The sequence below is a fragment of the Mustela nigripes genome, chromosome 7 (genome assembly GCF_022355385.1).
Source record: "Mustela nigripes isolate SB6536 chromosome 7, MUSNIG.SB6536, whole genome shotgun sequence".
Lineage (NCBI taxonomy): Eukaryota > Metazoa > Chordata > Mammalia > Carnivora > Mustelidae > Mustela > Mustela nigripes.
In genome coordinates, this window is record NC_081563.1 from 114,553,671 (window position 1) to 114,568,886 (window position 15,216).

General features: G+C 49.6%; 1 protein-coding gene across 1 annotated transcript in view; it reads left to right on the plus strand.

Annotated features, from left to right (window-relative positions):
• The first annotated feature begins 5,539 nt into the window (after positions 1 to 5,539).
• Positions 5,540 to 15,216, plus strand: part of XKR7 (XK related 7) — a 28,725-nt gene continuing 19,048 nt past the window's right edge. The window contains exon 1 of the mRNA XM_059406755.1: positions 5,540 to 6,126. Coding sequence (XP_059262738.1) covers positions 5,540 to 6,126 — 587 coding nt within the window. The remainder of the gene's footprint in view (positions 6,127 to 15,216) is intronic.

The window sequence follows — 15,216 nt, forward strand, 5'->3', positions numbered from 1 at the left end:
TGGCTGGAGGACAAGGTAGGACAGACAAATGGGTCCCCTTTGCACCTCTGGACTTTGAGCCACGTGACTGTGTTAACTACTCAATAAGTAAGTAAATAAACACAACTGTTTGTTTAAAGGACTTTCAGATTCCATTGGGAGGAAAGTGACATCAGAACAGGGAAGACCTTCCAGGGTCGTTGAATTGAAGGTATCTTAGTGACTCCCTTGTTTTACAAATGAGGAAACTGAGGCCCAGAGAAGAGAAGTGAGGTGACTCGCTCAAGGTCACCTAAACAGGTAATGACAGACTCAGGACTGGCTGATACTTCAGTTGTAGACTTGTGTCCTTTCAAGTCACAGCTGGCTCAGGATCCCTACACATGGACATGCTAAGTTGCACTAAGTGTGGAGGACACAGTGGTAAACGACATAGGGATGATTGCTGCCTTCACAGATCTTATATTCTAAGCAAGAAACAAATAAATACATATTATAACATCATAAAGTGAATAAATGTTGTGGATAAAAATAAGGCAGGTGAGGGGATAGAGTGTCAGTGGGGAGTTACCAGGAAAGCCCTTTTACTCTTTACAGAAGAGTAAAATGGAGCCTTGTGAATACTTGGGGGAATTGTGGGAGCAAAGCCAGGCAGGAGGGATTAGGTTGGGATGGTAAGAGAGTAGCAAAGAGCCAGTGACTGGAACAGAATGAAGGAAGGAAAGACAGGGGGAGGTGAGGTTAGAGAGGAGAGCAGGAAATTGTAGGCAGGGCTGAAGACTTTGGCTCAAAGTAGGGTAGGAAGTATTCAGAAGGTTTTGAACGGACAGGGAACCTGATCAGATTTCTTTTTGAAAAAGATCCCTCTGGCTAAGGGTGGAGACTAAACATTAGGAGAAAAAGAGGAGCTGCAGGGAGCCCAGTGAGGAGGCTGGTCCTGTCCAGTTGTCCAGGAGAGAAGTGACAAGACCACAGCCTGTGGCAGTGAATGAGGAGCAGAGATCCATCTCCCAATCTGTGTAGTGAAGGAGTTGGATGACATGGTCCCCTAGGGCCTTTCCAGTTCTGGCATTTGGTTATTTGGTGAATTAACTCAGCACACACCAAGGAGGTACAGCCAAGCCTGTTTTCCTTTTCTCACAGTCTCTAGACTTTTCCTTTTGGATTCTGCGTCTGGACAGAGCCCAGTGATCCGAGGCTTGGAGCGGGGACTCCTGTCCACCCCCATCATTACCAGCCTCACTCTAGTCCCCACCTCCCAGGGACAGATGGGTGGGCAGCGGGAGGCAGCTGGGCCTCGAAGCCTGCAGGGCCCCGGGGGAGGGAATTATCTGAGAGTTCATAACCCCTCTCTGCCTTCCAGATCTTGAGTTAAAAGCCCCAAATGTCACAGCCCCAAGATGCAAGGGTTTGAGGGTGCCAGGAGATGGGGGCAGGACAAGGCGCTTTTCTGTCCTCTGCTGCCCACATGGGGGTGGGGCCTGGGGTGTTGAGAACTCCAGCCCTGGGAACAGGAAGCCATTAGAAGCTGAAACTGGTGGCCCTCAGGCCATGTCTGACCCACTGACCTATTTACTTGGCCTGAAAAATGTCTGAGCAAAAATGGAGCCAACATTTAAAAATCAAGAGATTGTACAATAAAATCCAGATTTCTGGCTTCTCTTGAGTAATTAGAAAATCTGACCATACTGACCGCTTATTCCCATATGACAGCATTCAGCCTTAGCTGAGTAGCAGCTGTCCTCATTATTATTTTATTTTATTAATAGGTAAATACATTCCCATGATTCCAAAAAAAATTATAAATGGATACATAATGAAGTCTCCCTCTCCCATCCTGTTTCCCTTCTGCCCAGTGTCTTCTTTGATAATCTCATTTTCTTATGTAGACTTCCAAAGTTTCTTTGTCCATACACAACAAATACAAAGATAGATTCTTATCCTCCCTTTCACCCAGCTTCACTCCCCACCCCACCCCCATTCTATCCCTTGCTTGTCCCCATGGAGGCCTCTCTGTATTAGGAGACAGAGCGCTCCATGACCTCCCTTACTGCCATATGCCATTCTGTTGTCAGAAAGTCCATGATTTATTTAGCTGGTCCCCTACCGATAGGCATTTGAGTCATTCCTAATATTTAGAGTTATAAACAATGCTGTGCCAATTATCTTGTACAGAGTTTACCCAAGAACTAAAGGAATATTATTAGAAACTGGTCCTAGTTGAGGGTGCAGTAAGCATGGATTGAATTTGCTTCCAAGAGTGATTCCTAAGATTCCCAACAAAGCTCAGAGGCCATTCCCTTGGAGATGAAGGAAAGACTCCCAGATTGATTTCTGCCACTTGCTAGAGGTAGGACTTCTCTCTGGGCCTCAGTGTTCCCATCTGTAAAATGTGAGAGGGCCTTGGGGAACTGGATAAGATCTCAGGGCCTGTCCAGATCTAAACTGCTGGCCACCCTCTCCTTCCACTCTAGTCACACCCAGCCTCTTTTCAGCCCCTAAATGAGCCTGACTCAGTTCTATTGCACAGATTTTGCTCAAGCTGTTCTGAGCCCCCCGCCCCATGGCTTCCACTAACATGCCATTGCTGGCCTCTTTATGGGTCCTAGTCTGAATCCCCAATCTTTGATCTCAGGCCATTCAGAACTCACCATTTCAAACCATTGAGGTCAGGTTACCCCCCTCTACAGTACCACTGATAGGTAGGTCACTCCCACCTGGTCCACACTTCAGGCAGCCCATCAAATCCTTCTTCTGTCACCCCTCCAGTTGCCTAAAGTAGAATTCTTGAAAGCCAACTCTGCTAGTTCCTAACCAATGGCTTTGGGCAAGTGACAGCCACTGCCTGGGTCTCAAGATTTCTTGTGATTAAAAAAAAAGGGGGGGGGCTGGTTTGAAGGTAACCCGTGGTAATATGCATAAAGTTCTTAGCACAATTCCCAACACACACAAGGGCTTGATAGTTCCTTGAGTCACCACCCTTGCCCTCAGTTACCTAAAATGGGGAAAACAACAGAAACTATTTCATAGAGTTGATCACTCACTCATGCATTCAGTGATGTTTATAAGATGCCTATTGGGTGCCAGACACAACACTGGGCACTCGGCAATTGTTGGTGAAGAAAATAGATAAAATGTCCCAACTCCTATGGAGCTCCCAGGCAATTCCAAACAGGCACATGTGGAAGATTAAACTGCCAGTGTACTTATGTTAAGAAGGAAAACACTAAAATGTCATGGAAGCTCATAACAGGGGAGTATCAAAGAGATTTCTCTGAGGGATAAGGTGTGGGGCACAGTTCTGTGGGAGATCCAGGAGGGCTTTCAGTGGAAGACATCACCCTAGATAGAAATTAGCATTAATTATCCTCACCCCAACCCCAAAAGGAAAGCATTGGTTACCTTTCCCCATTTTGCTTTTTTCCCTGAAGCTAAAAGAAATTGAGTGACTGCCCAAGGTCATGGAGTCAGGAAGAGGTGAGTAGGTTTTGAACCCAGGCTTCCTGATTCTAGAGTCTCAGAGGTAAAAAAGCATGTCATCTACTGCCTGTTTGAACAGGTTGATCCTAGGATGTGGATAGGCATGGGAGGGAGAGAAGTCGCCTTCATTGGGGTGGGGCCCAGAAGTGAGAACCTCACTGTCAGGTCCCATCTGTGAGAAGGCATTGATCCAGACATGTACAGAACTGGCCCAGGGCTGTTAGGAAGTCCAAGGGCAGAGCTTCCCTCTTCCCCGACTCTGCACTCCATGAGTCTCCCTGCTTAAGGCTGTAGAACAGAAAAAAAAGGGGAAAGATACTCTTCCTAAGTAAATTACATTGGGATTCAGACTCCCCTCCAGCCCAACCCACAAAAACTCCCACTAGTCTACACATGCCTGCGGATAGAGACTATTAGCTTTGAATCCAGCCTAGAAAACTCCCTTAATCCCTAACTCTTCCTACTCTGTTTTCAGCCTTGGGCCACAGCTGGTTTTCCAACCTCCTGAGCATTGCTGGGACCCAAACAGTCCCTGGACATGAAAGGGATGCTAGGCTGCAGGACTACAGATGGCTGCTCCTTCCTGACCCAGGGCAGCTGTCGCCCTTCATCTTCCCTTCCCAGTTACTCTGAAGCAGGGTGGTCCTCAAGCCTCCCTTCACTTCTTCCCCTTCTCACCAAACTCTCCTCCCTTTGTGAGATAGCAAAGCCTACTCTAGGGCCACATGATGGCTTGAATTTGGTTCAAGCACTCAGTAACTGTGGGGCTCCAAACAAATGAATTAATTTCTCTGTGACTCAATTTCTTCATCTGTAAAATGGGAGGTAAACAACAGAAACTACTTCACAAATTGGAAGGATAAAGTGAGTTAGTAATTGCATAATGACTCCAGGGACCTAGGCAAAGAGAAACTGCTACATGAGTGTTTGTGCAATAAATGCCCTGACACATCCAATCTGAGCATAGGGGTTAAGGGTGAGCTGGGGTATCCAGGATGTATAAGCAACCCCACCTCCTCTCCTAAATTCCTGTTATATTCTCTCTCTGGCTTCTCCACCCTCAAGCTGTTTCCTAGTGAGCATTTCTCTCCTCTGGCTGCAGAGGGGCTTCTTTCCAAATCCAGACTTGATCACATTTGTCTCCTGCTCAAATTCTGCAGTGGTTTCCCATTGCTTCCTGGGTAAAGTACATCTTTTGGACATTTAGGATCTCATCCTTCAGAACTATCCAGCCCCATCTTTCCCAGCTTCCCACCTCCCTGGATCTGTGTGGTTCAGAATTCCTTGAAAATATGCCCTTAAATCTTAGGCCTGCAGACCTTTCACTTGCTCTTCCCTCTACCTGGTATTCCCTCTGATGTTGCTCCTTCCCTGCCAAACTCTTCTAGGGCTATGGCCAGAAGAAAACAGTCCCCAAGGGAGGAAAGGGGAGAGTTGGGGGAAGAGATAGCAGCTCTCAGAGCTGCAATTTTCTCATTCAAACCAATAAGAAAAAGACAATAGGAAAAGGGACTCTTCAAGATCAAAGAAAGGGATGGAACAAAATGCATACACTCTGGAAACTAGGAAATGGCTAGTTAGCATCCAGTGATTGATAAAGAGTTACTGAGGTGCCAGCCTAGGCAGCGCCTTGCTTCCAAGTCCCCTATCCCCTACCCTCCTCAGACCTAGGCCACTGGAGGTAAACAGAGGAGATAAATGGCAGAGAAGAGTTTGGAGAGAGGGGCGGTGAAGAAAAGGGAAATAAAGAAGTGCAGTGGGGTGGAGGTGAGAGGCAGAAAGCGTGTGGCTGGGGCCCCGCGCCTCTGAGGGAGGAAGGAGAGGGTGACCTGGGATGCTCTCCCCTCCCTTCCCCCCTCCCTTCCCTGGGGAGCTGCCCCCATCCGGCCGCAGCCCTGGCGGGGTGGGGGAAGGACGGGGGCAGCGCCGAGGGGAATGAATAATTGAAGTAGAGGGGAGGAGGAAGAAGAGGAGAGGAGGTAGAGGAGGAGGCGGGAGCCTCCCGCACAGGGTCCTCCCCACTCCGCACCCCACCCCCTCCGCCGCCCGGAAGTCGCTCCCCGCCTCCTGCTCCGCCAACATGGCCGCGAAGTCGGATGGAGCGGCGGCCGCGGCCGGCCCGGGGCCGGAGGGGGCGGCCGGAGGAGCCCGGAGTGGTGCGGGCGGGCGCGGGGAGGCGGCGGCAGTGGCGGCCGGGAGCCCTGTAGTGACCGGGGCGGGGGGCTCGGGGCCGCGCTACGAGCTGCGGGACTGCTGCTGGGTGCTGTGCGCGCTGCTCGTGTTCTTCTCCGACGGCGCCACGGACCTGTGGCTGGCGGCCTCCTACTACCTGCAGGGTCAGCGCACCTACTTCGGCCTCACGTTGTTATTCGTGCTCCTGCCCTCGCTGGTTGTGCAGCTGCTCAGCTTCCGCTGGTTCGTCTACGATTACTCGGAACCCGCGGGCGCCCCGGGACCCGCCGTCAGCACCAAGGACAGCGGGGCCGGCGGGCCCTCCATCAGCACCAAGGACAGCGCCGCCGCCTTCCGGACCAAAGAAGGCAGCCCCCAGCTGGGTCCTGGGCCCGCGCCCTCCTCGGCCAGTGCCTACCGCCGCCGCTGCTGCCGCCTCTGCGTCTGGCTGCTGCAGACCCTCGTCCACCTCCTGCAGCTCGGCCAGGTCTGGAGGTAGGAGAAGCGCAGGTGGAGGGAGCTGAGCTCGAGAAGTGGGGGTGGCGAGGGTCTACCTGTCGCCCCAACCCTACTCTGACCTCTCCAGGCCCCCTTTGCGTCCTGACCTCTGCCCCGCCCCACCCTATTGCAGCTCTGATTTCTTCTCTGCCAGCTTCTCTCTGACCTCTGCCCTCAAACTCTGACCAACCCCAGTGCCATCCTCTCTGATCTGGCCATTGAGGGAGGAAGGAATGGGACAAGAAGAGAGAAAGTGATCCTCAGGGGTGTGAATGAGAAGGGCTGAAGGGAATGTGTGAAGCTTGGAACAGGGCCCCAGGGCTCCCTCCAGCCCACTCCTCTGCCTGAGTGCCAAGCCTCAGCTTAGGAAAGAACTCAGAAGTCCTTCCTTGCTCGCAAAGGGTTCTCAGTTTGGGATTGCAGTCCACTCCCAGCCTCCCGGGAGAAACAGAATTTGAGGCAGCTAAATGAATATCCCGCCCAAACTTTTTGGACTTCTGGTTAAGGGTGTGCCAGACCCTGCTGAGAAGCAGTCTGGCTTCTTCTGTTTCCTAGGAGTCCCCCACTCTCTCCCCTACCCCAACAGGGCCAAGGGGATTTGGGATCTTCAATCTGAGATTAGATGGCCACTAGCTGTCCTTTAATCCCAGGGCAGTAAAACAAAACTGAGGCTTTGTACAAACAGCCCACTTCCAGTCTGTCTGCTGAGCTGAGCTAATTGTAGATGGGGGAGGCGGGGGCCGGTGGGGGGATTCTGAACCTGGGGTTCCCCTTGAATCAAAATTGCTCTGGTAACTTAGGCTCTACTGTGCACTGAGAGAATGAACTTGCCCACTATGTGATCTTAGATAAACCTCCCTCCAAGCCTTAGTTTCCTCACCTGTGAAACAAAGGAGAATCCCTCCTTGTCTCATGTCACTGGTCTACCATCACCTTTTCTTACTTGTTGGGATGATCAGGTGAGATGAGGTCTATGCGAACCTTGCAGACTATAATGTATTTTAGGAATGTAATAGATTATCATGATCACAGATGTGGGGAAAGCACAGAAAAAGTCAAAGTCACTATAGAGATGTAAAGTGTGATTACTGCTGTTGTTATATTTATTCTGCTACTTGTTAACACATTCTGCCTAACTCAGAAGATTCAGTACTGGGCTGAGGGTTGGAAACAGGACTCCCAGGGTTTGTCCCAGCTGCTCACTTGCTGTGTCACCCTTGTTGTGTTGCTGAGTTTCTCTGTGCCTTGGTTTCCCCATCCATGGCTTGCTAAGATGATGTGTATATTCCATTTGGCTTGCCCTGGGGGAATACGGAGGTGGAGCTCTATCCACACAAGGTGGTGTTATTATTATTAGCTTGACACATAAAAATATTCATGTCTACATCCAGGAACTAATCTGCATTTATCATTCTGTGCCCGAGTGGACAGATGGTGATAGATATTTTTAGATTCTGAAATGGTAACTTCCTATTCTTGGCAGCCAAACTTCATCCCCCTTTCCCTTTAGCCTAAAGTGGGCCAGCTGCCCCTCAACTCACTGGCTACCTCAAACCCCCTCCTCCCCTTGTTCAGAATCTACTTACAAGAAACAAATACTTCTTTCTTGAAGATAAACTGAGTTTCCTTTAAACAGGGCAAAAAATGACCATGGGGGTAGGGGTGAAGGTCTCAAGAGAGTGGCTGAAGACAGCTGAGGGTCCCTCAAGCTCCAAGGCTTCTCAGATACAAGAGCTATTTCTACTCTCTCCCATTTGTAAAGTGAGGGGGTTGGGATGAGATGATTTTGCAGGGATGACAAACTAATGATCCTGGGGTTGAATATGGCTTATAGAAGTGTCTTGTTTGGCTTGTATAATATTTCAAAAATCCAGAGTTCTAGCTTCTCTTGGGGAAATAAAAAAGGAATCTAGGAATATCAGGCCTGTGGCAACTTAGACAGGGGATATTTGCTTCAGTTTGTCCAGTTTCATTCCCTTTGATCACCTCTGGACCATTTCACTTAGGCATTAGGAGTATGAGAGCCTTAACTTATAGTTCTGTAACAATTATTTTATTAGGCATTCACTTTGTGTCAAGCCTGTTGGTTGATTATTTTACCCGTTTCATCTCCTGTGTCCCTCCTAATAGTCCTGGGATGTGGTTGTATTGTCATTCCTACGTAACAGCTGAGGGAATGGAGGCTCAGAAAGGGGGCATCCTTGCCCAAGGTCACACAGCTAAGGAGTAGAAGAGCTGGGACTCAGGACTCTCGGTCTTCAAAGCCCAAGTTCCATTTATCCACTCTGCAGTTCTGCCACCAAAGTGTTCCCCAAGCTCAAAGAATTATGAGTCTGAGAGCCCAAGATTCCAGGAGATAGAAGTCAGAGCTTCTGCTGCACTGAGATAAGAATGTGAAAGGAGGGGGAGGGATTTGAACATTGTGGGCGAGGATGGGGAGAAAGTGTATTGTGGGGATCATGCTGGACTGGGAGCAAGGATCAGGAAGCCCGTGGCTCCACCGAGGTTTATAACTAGCTTGCTAGGTGACCTTGGGTAAGACTTCCCATCTCTGGGCCTCAATTTCCCTGTATGTAAAATGAGACTATCAGATCTGATGACCTTAGGAGCCTTCTCTTTCTGGAATTCTGACACTGGGACTGGTAATCAGAGCTAAAGCCTCTGGACCCCTATCCCCAGAGCTCTGGATTCTAAAATGGCTGAGGGTCTGGCTAATGGAGGAAAACCCAGACGAGATAGAGAGAAGTCACTGGGGCTGGCATTCCTAGAAATTAAGCAATGCTGGCATATGTTTGCTTACCACGTGAAATGTTCCCACAATGAACATGTTCACTGTTTGGCAGGCCTTGGTGCAGATGTTCTGAGTGGTAGAACCTGGAGTAATGAGGGAAGAGAGGTATGTCTGAGCCCTACAGGATCCAACCTGGGAGACTGGTCAGTCCACCTTCTGATCCCACACCCTCAATTCTGAATAAAATACTTTGAATTATAAAAATTGCTTGCAACTCCTGAAGCTTATACAATGCTGAATCAAAAGTCTGTGTACTTTGAGGAGGCAGGTAACACAGACCTGTGACGGCACATGGGTTCAACTGATTAGGCTGGATTCTGTTCCCAAACAACCCTGTGGAATGGGCATTATTATTATTTTAAACACAAAATGGGGCCCTGAGGAGGCAGAGGAAGGGAAGGAATTCATGGATCCTGTATACTCAACAGGCCCTTTATGAGGTGCTCCAGACCCTAGCTCTCATCTTACCCTGAAACCTCCCCTCTGGTGGCAATTGATATACCCCATAAGACAGGAAAATGAGGCTCAGAGAAGTCAAGTAACTTGTCCAAGCTGAGGAAGTAGGGGGGAGGGGAGGTGCCAACCCAGCTTTCTCCAACTCCCAACTCCCAACTCTCCTATCTCTGTCACCCCCACACTGGCTGCATGGGAGGATCCCTGAGCCATGGACTCACACAAAGATGACTCCCTGAGAAAATCAACCACAGATCCTTCAGTGGGACATGAAGCTGGCAGTGAGCTGGACAGCTGGACAGCAACCTGTGTTTTCATCCCTCCCGGGCTCCCCAGCCCTAACCCTTGGAGTTGTTAAGCCACTCAGGGTTGTTAAGCCAATTAAAGTCCTAACCCTGTCTTCTCTGACCCTGTGGGCAGCAGAGCAGTAAACCATGAATCCTGCTTTCCCTAATCTTGAACTCACTGGACCCAAGCTTTGCCCAGATAAGCATAGTTTGCTAAACCAATTAGTGGGAGATGATCTGGCATAGGATTCCTCTGAGGCTGTCAGGATCTGCGGACCCAAAATGCGGAAGGAGGGATGGAGGGAGGCAGGCAGGCCGGACTTTAGAGGGAAGGCCTTACCTCTAAACACTCCCTCTATGCCCACCACCGCTCCCTCCCTCTGCCTGCTCACACACCTGCACTCAAGAGAAGTTCTGAAATGAATTAGTGACCAACTGGGTGTGAAAGTCAGCTTCTGGGCCTTCTCTCTGGAAAGCTATATTATTGGCTTAATGGTTAAGAGTCCAGATTCTGGATTCAAATGTCTTCAGCTCACTTCCTGTATGTGATGGTGACAAGCTATATAATCTCCCAGTGCCTGAGTTGCCCCTTTATCATCTAGGGCCCATCATAGTACCACCTTCTGGGTTGTTTCTAGTTTCATCTGATAATGCGTGCTGAGGATTTAGAGAAGGGCTGGTCCCATTGTTAAGTATTCAGGACCCTTGGAGGTGAGTGGTGACATCACTACTCCCTTTCATCGCTGCGGAAGATTTGCTCACTTCACACATGACCAAGGAGGGGGCAGGAGGGCAAGAGGGCCTCAAAGGTACCTGTTCATTTAATCTGTAGTCATTCATTCCACACATATATGGGGCACCTACTGTATACCAGGCACTGTGCTACATGCTGGGAATAAGACAAAGTCTCTGCTCTTGTGGCCATCAATACTCTAATGGGGGAACCAATAAACAAATAAAATCAAATATGATATATATTATAAACATAATACAAAATCTAATGGTAAGGCCTTCCCTCTGATAAGTGCTATGGAAGAAATGAAACAGCTCAGGGGGCTACAGCGTCCCAGGGAGGAGGCTGTGGCTCTTTGAGGGAAGGTGGTCCAGGCAAGCCCCTGCCAGGAGGTGGCATAGGGACAGAGGACTGAATGAGGTGAGGGTGAGCTGGGTGGAGGCCTAGGGAAGGATGCCCAAGGCAGAGGGAAAGAGAAGAGCAAGGAGAAGGCCCGAGTGGCTGAAGCAGAGGGTCCGGGACAGTGAAGGGGATGATGGTGGAGAGGCTGGCTGGAGCTGGGTCGTGCAGGGCGCCATAGGCCATGGGAAGACGAGGCCTTTCACTCGAATGAAGTGGGAGCCCCAGAGAATTTGAGCAGGGAAGGAAGCGGGTCTTGACTTCTGTTTTACAGTGTGCACCCTGATTGTCAGAAAACAGAGTGGTGGGAGGCCAGGATAAGTCTGGAGACCTGGGAGGAGGCTGCTCCATGATCCCGGTGAGGGAAGATGGGAGCTGGACCAGGGTAGTAACTGGGGCAGGGGTGGGGGGTGGGGGTTGGGTCTGTTTCAGGCACAGCGGACAAGGTGCCTGTCCCTCTTAGTATCTGTCCCTCTTTTGTCATTTTCCCCACTGGGGCCAGAATGTTAATGATTAAGAACTCACACTCTGCAATCTGCCACATACATCCTGTGTCTGCCACTTCCTGTGATGGGGGCAAATGGCATAACTTGTCTGTGCCTTGGTTTTCTCATCTGCAAAATGGACATTCTAATAATGGTACCTTTCCCATTAAATAATGTACATTAAATAATGTACACCTAGTGCTTAGCACAGCGCCTGGAACACAGGAAGTGTGCAAATCTCTTCAGTCTTTACTTTTTAAATTTTGTTTTGTTTTGTTTTTTACTATTTGTATTATTCTCTATTAAACTGGTCAGGGGTTGGATTTCACAGTGGTTTTCAGACTCTTTCACGGCCTTCACACCATCATTTCAACCTGAAATCTGAGTCTCTCTTTTCTGATATTTGGGTTACCTCTCTAGGATTTTGTTTTGACTACCACAGCTGAAACATTTTACAAGCTCCCAACCCCCTGCCCCCGCGCCCCCACCTCCCAATTCAAGGATTATCCACAAGGTTCCTCCCTGTTCTGACTTTGCAGGGTTTTTCCAGGCCAGCCTTGCCACCCACCTCTTGGGATACTCCTCTCCAGGAGGTGCTCCCCCGCCCCCCATCCCCTTCTATCTGCCCATCCGGCTGCAACAGGCCATTAGAGCTGCTCCTAACAGACACAGCGGCGGCAGTTGGGCCCAGCGTCCCCTGTTTGATCTATAAAGACCACACAGGAGAAGCCCTGTGGGGAGGATGGAGGGCTGCCAGGAAATGGCTTTGAACCCAGGCAGCTGGGGCGAAGGTCCCTAGGGAGAGAAGGAGGATGGGTTGGGATCTACTCTGGCCTCTCCATTCACTACCCTGCCTTTGTTAGGGTCTTGAAATTCCTCCCCTGGGAAATCCTATCAGCCTCCAGTTCCCCCCACCCCACCCCACCCCATCCCGCCTCCACCTGCAGCCGGAAGGATATTTCAAATGCTCAGCTCGGACATTGCCATTACTCCAGAGCCAGAGGGCCAGCCCGGGGTCCCCTCTGCCCCTCGAGCAGGTCCGGATGCTTTAGCTTGGCGTCAGAGCCCGTTGCCTCTTGGCCTTTTGTCTCCTCACTGCTCTGAACCCCTAAAAAGCAAGCCACACAGTTTTTCCCTTCATGCCTCTGAGCAGCTGCCCGTGGTCCTTCTAGCAACACCCTGTCCCATTCTCCTCCCAGTGAAATTCTGCGCATCCTTCAAAGTCAAGCTCAGAAACCTTCCCTGAACAAACCCATCCTGCCCTCAACCCTTCAGACCCCACCTCCCACTCCCTCAATCAGGCAAGTTGTTGTTGTTTAAGCTTTTATTTATTTATTTATTTATTTTTTTGAGAGAATGAGACAGAGCAGAGAGAGAGCATAAACAGTGCGGAGGGGCAGAGGGAGAAGCCAACTCTCCACTGAGCGGGGATGCAGAGCTCAATGCAGGACCCCAGGATCATGACCTAAGCCGAAGGCAGACACTTAACCAACTGAGCCACCCAGGTGCCCCAAGTTGTTGCTTTCAATCTAAAGTGGAAATTGTTTATTTGCCGTGTCTGTTTATTAAGGAACTGTAGGCTCTTGTTGAAACCTCAGGTGGCCCAGAAAAGGTCCTAAGACTCCTCTCCCCTCAAAATCTTGGGGGGGGGGGGTGCACAGAGGTGGGGTTATGGGAGATTTCCACTTACTAATTAGATGTTTCTTGTATTGCTTAAAGATTTCCTTCGGTTTTTAATTAATTAAGAAATACATGTATACACTCACCTGCTTTTAGAAAGCCAGATATTACTGAAAATTTTAGTTACCTTTCTAGAAACTTCAATGAGATCATTCCTCTTCACCACAATTCTGTCAAGTAGGGGGTGTGGTGACAAAGAACGAGGGCTGTGGAGCTCAAACTCTGGCTCTGCCACGTGTGAGCTGTATGACCTTGGGCAAATCACTTAACCCCTCTCAGTTTCCTCATCTGTGAGGTGGGATGATAACATCGCATGGCTAGACGGGTAGCCATAATGAAAGCTTATTGATAAATGTAAGGAGCCTGCTTTGCCCAGGACTCAGCATAAGTGTTCCATTAGTGTGAGCTAGACTTACTGGCCCATACTACAGTTGTGGAAATACGGTACAAAGTGCTAACAGCTTCCCAGTTTGTAAGTAGCAAAGTCTGGGCTTAAAGGGAGGCTGTCAGGCTCCCAAACCCACATGTGTGACCACCATGCGACCCTGCCCTCCGCTAGTTAAGAGTATTCTTATAACACAATCAACCATGTATTGCTTTGGAGAGGGGAAAAAAAATCAGAAAGATATTTTAAAATTTTGATTTGATTATAAAGTACCCATTGTTAACATGCTGGGTTTTTCCTCTCAGAGTTTGCCCTCTGGGCACAATTACTCATTCCTCTCCAGTCCCACAGTCCCCATCAGATTCTGTTGTGATCACCTGCCCACCTAGCTGGTTTTCCTACCAGATGACAAGCCTCTGGGAAGGTGAGGCTTTGTCCTTTCTTTTCCCTGGTCCCCATGGTGATTGGCCCAGAGCAGAGCCTCTGTTGCTTTCGGGGACCCTGCACTTGGCCAGCTTCAGCGAGGTCCCTAGTAATTATTAGAACGTGAGTCTGTTGAAGCAGGTTTTGTGTCCATGGCTGATGTGGGGGTGCTAAGGCAGTGTGGGACCCCGGCGTAATTATGGGCACTGCTGGGGTCTTCCAGGCCTCCATCTGCAGCCTTCCACAGTGGCAGCGGACAAATGCAGGCTAAGGGCAGCAAAGTTATATTTGTATAAGATGTGGTCGGAACAGTCCTGAGGCTAGGTTCCCAGGAGGATGCTGGTGTGGTAAATGGCTGGCTCAGGATGGATCCAGTAGGTGCTCAGTAAATGTTCTTGTAAACTGAATGGAATGTTTGAAATCAGAATCTTGAACAAGACACTTCCCTGCCTGGGATTCAGTGGCACCATCTGCCAAGTCCAATCAGGGGCTCAAGAACACTGGGTGAGTTCCCTAGGGCTCAGATGTGAGGGCAGGGTAGCTGAGAGCTTGGAGTGCTGGTGGGCTCATGGCTCCACGATTTCCTCGTTGTGTGACCCTGGGCAAGTTGCCTCAGCAGCCAGAGCACTACTCTCATCTGTGAAATGGGGATGGTGAGAGTACCCGCCTCTTAAAGTTCTTGTAAACATGTCTTGGGATCACATAAATGCACGGGACTTTCATATATCTATGTTCAGGAAATATTTACTGTTATCAATTATTATTATTGGACCAAGTAGCAGCCCACCTCACTTACTTAGTCAAAATAGGGGGAGGAGGAGGGGCCTCAGGGGTCTGAACGTTCTCTAACCCTCATCCACAGACAGCCTTTCAAGGAAGGACACTTTTTTCCTGTGGCTCCAGAGATAGTGTGAAGACAGATGATAACCCAGTGTCCAAGAGAGGCAGAATCTGGATAGGAACAAGACATCCAGACAATCAGGCTGTCCAGGAACAGAGGGGGCTGTTCCCAAAGCCGTGAACTCCTCGGGGCCATCCGCGTGCAGACAGGAGCAGCTGACTTTGGCAGGGAAGTGACAGCAGGGCCTACTGCCCTCTGTTTGGAGGGTAAACTAGATGATCTGCAAAGCCCCTTACAGTTTTAAGACTCTGTGGATCGAACTTGGGGCATTTACGAGGCTTAGCTGTCACACCACTGGTTGCAAATCATTGGCCTGTGGGCCTGTGGGCAAATCCAGCCCAAGGATGTGTTCATGTGTCCCTACTGCTTAATGAAACCTTTCATTGTGGAAAAAATTTAAATATACAGAAGTAGAGAGAACAGGATAATGATGCCCCCCGTGCTACGGCCCTGCTTCAGCAATTAACTCCTGGCCAACCTTGCTTTATCTAGGCCAGTGGCATCCAATAGAACTTTCTGCCATGATAGAAATGCCCTATGCCTGCACTGT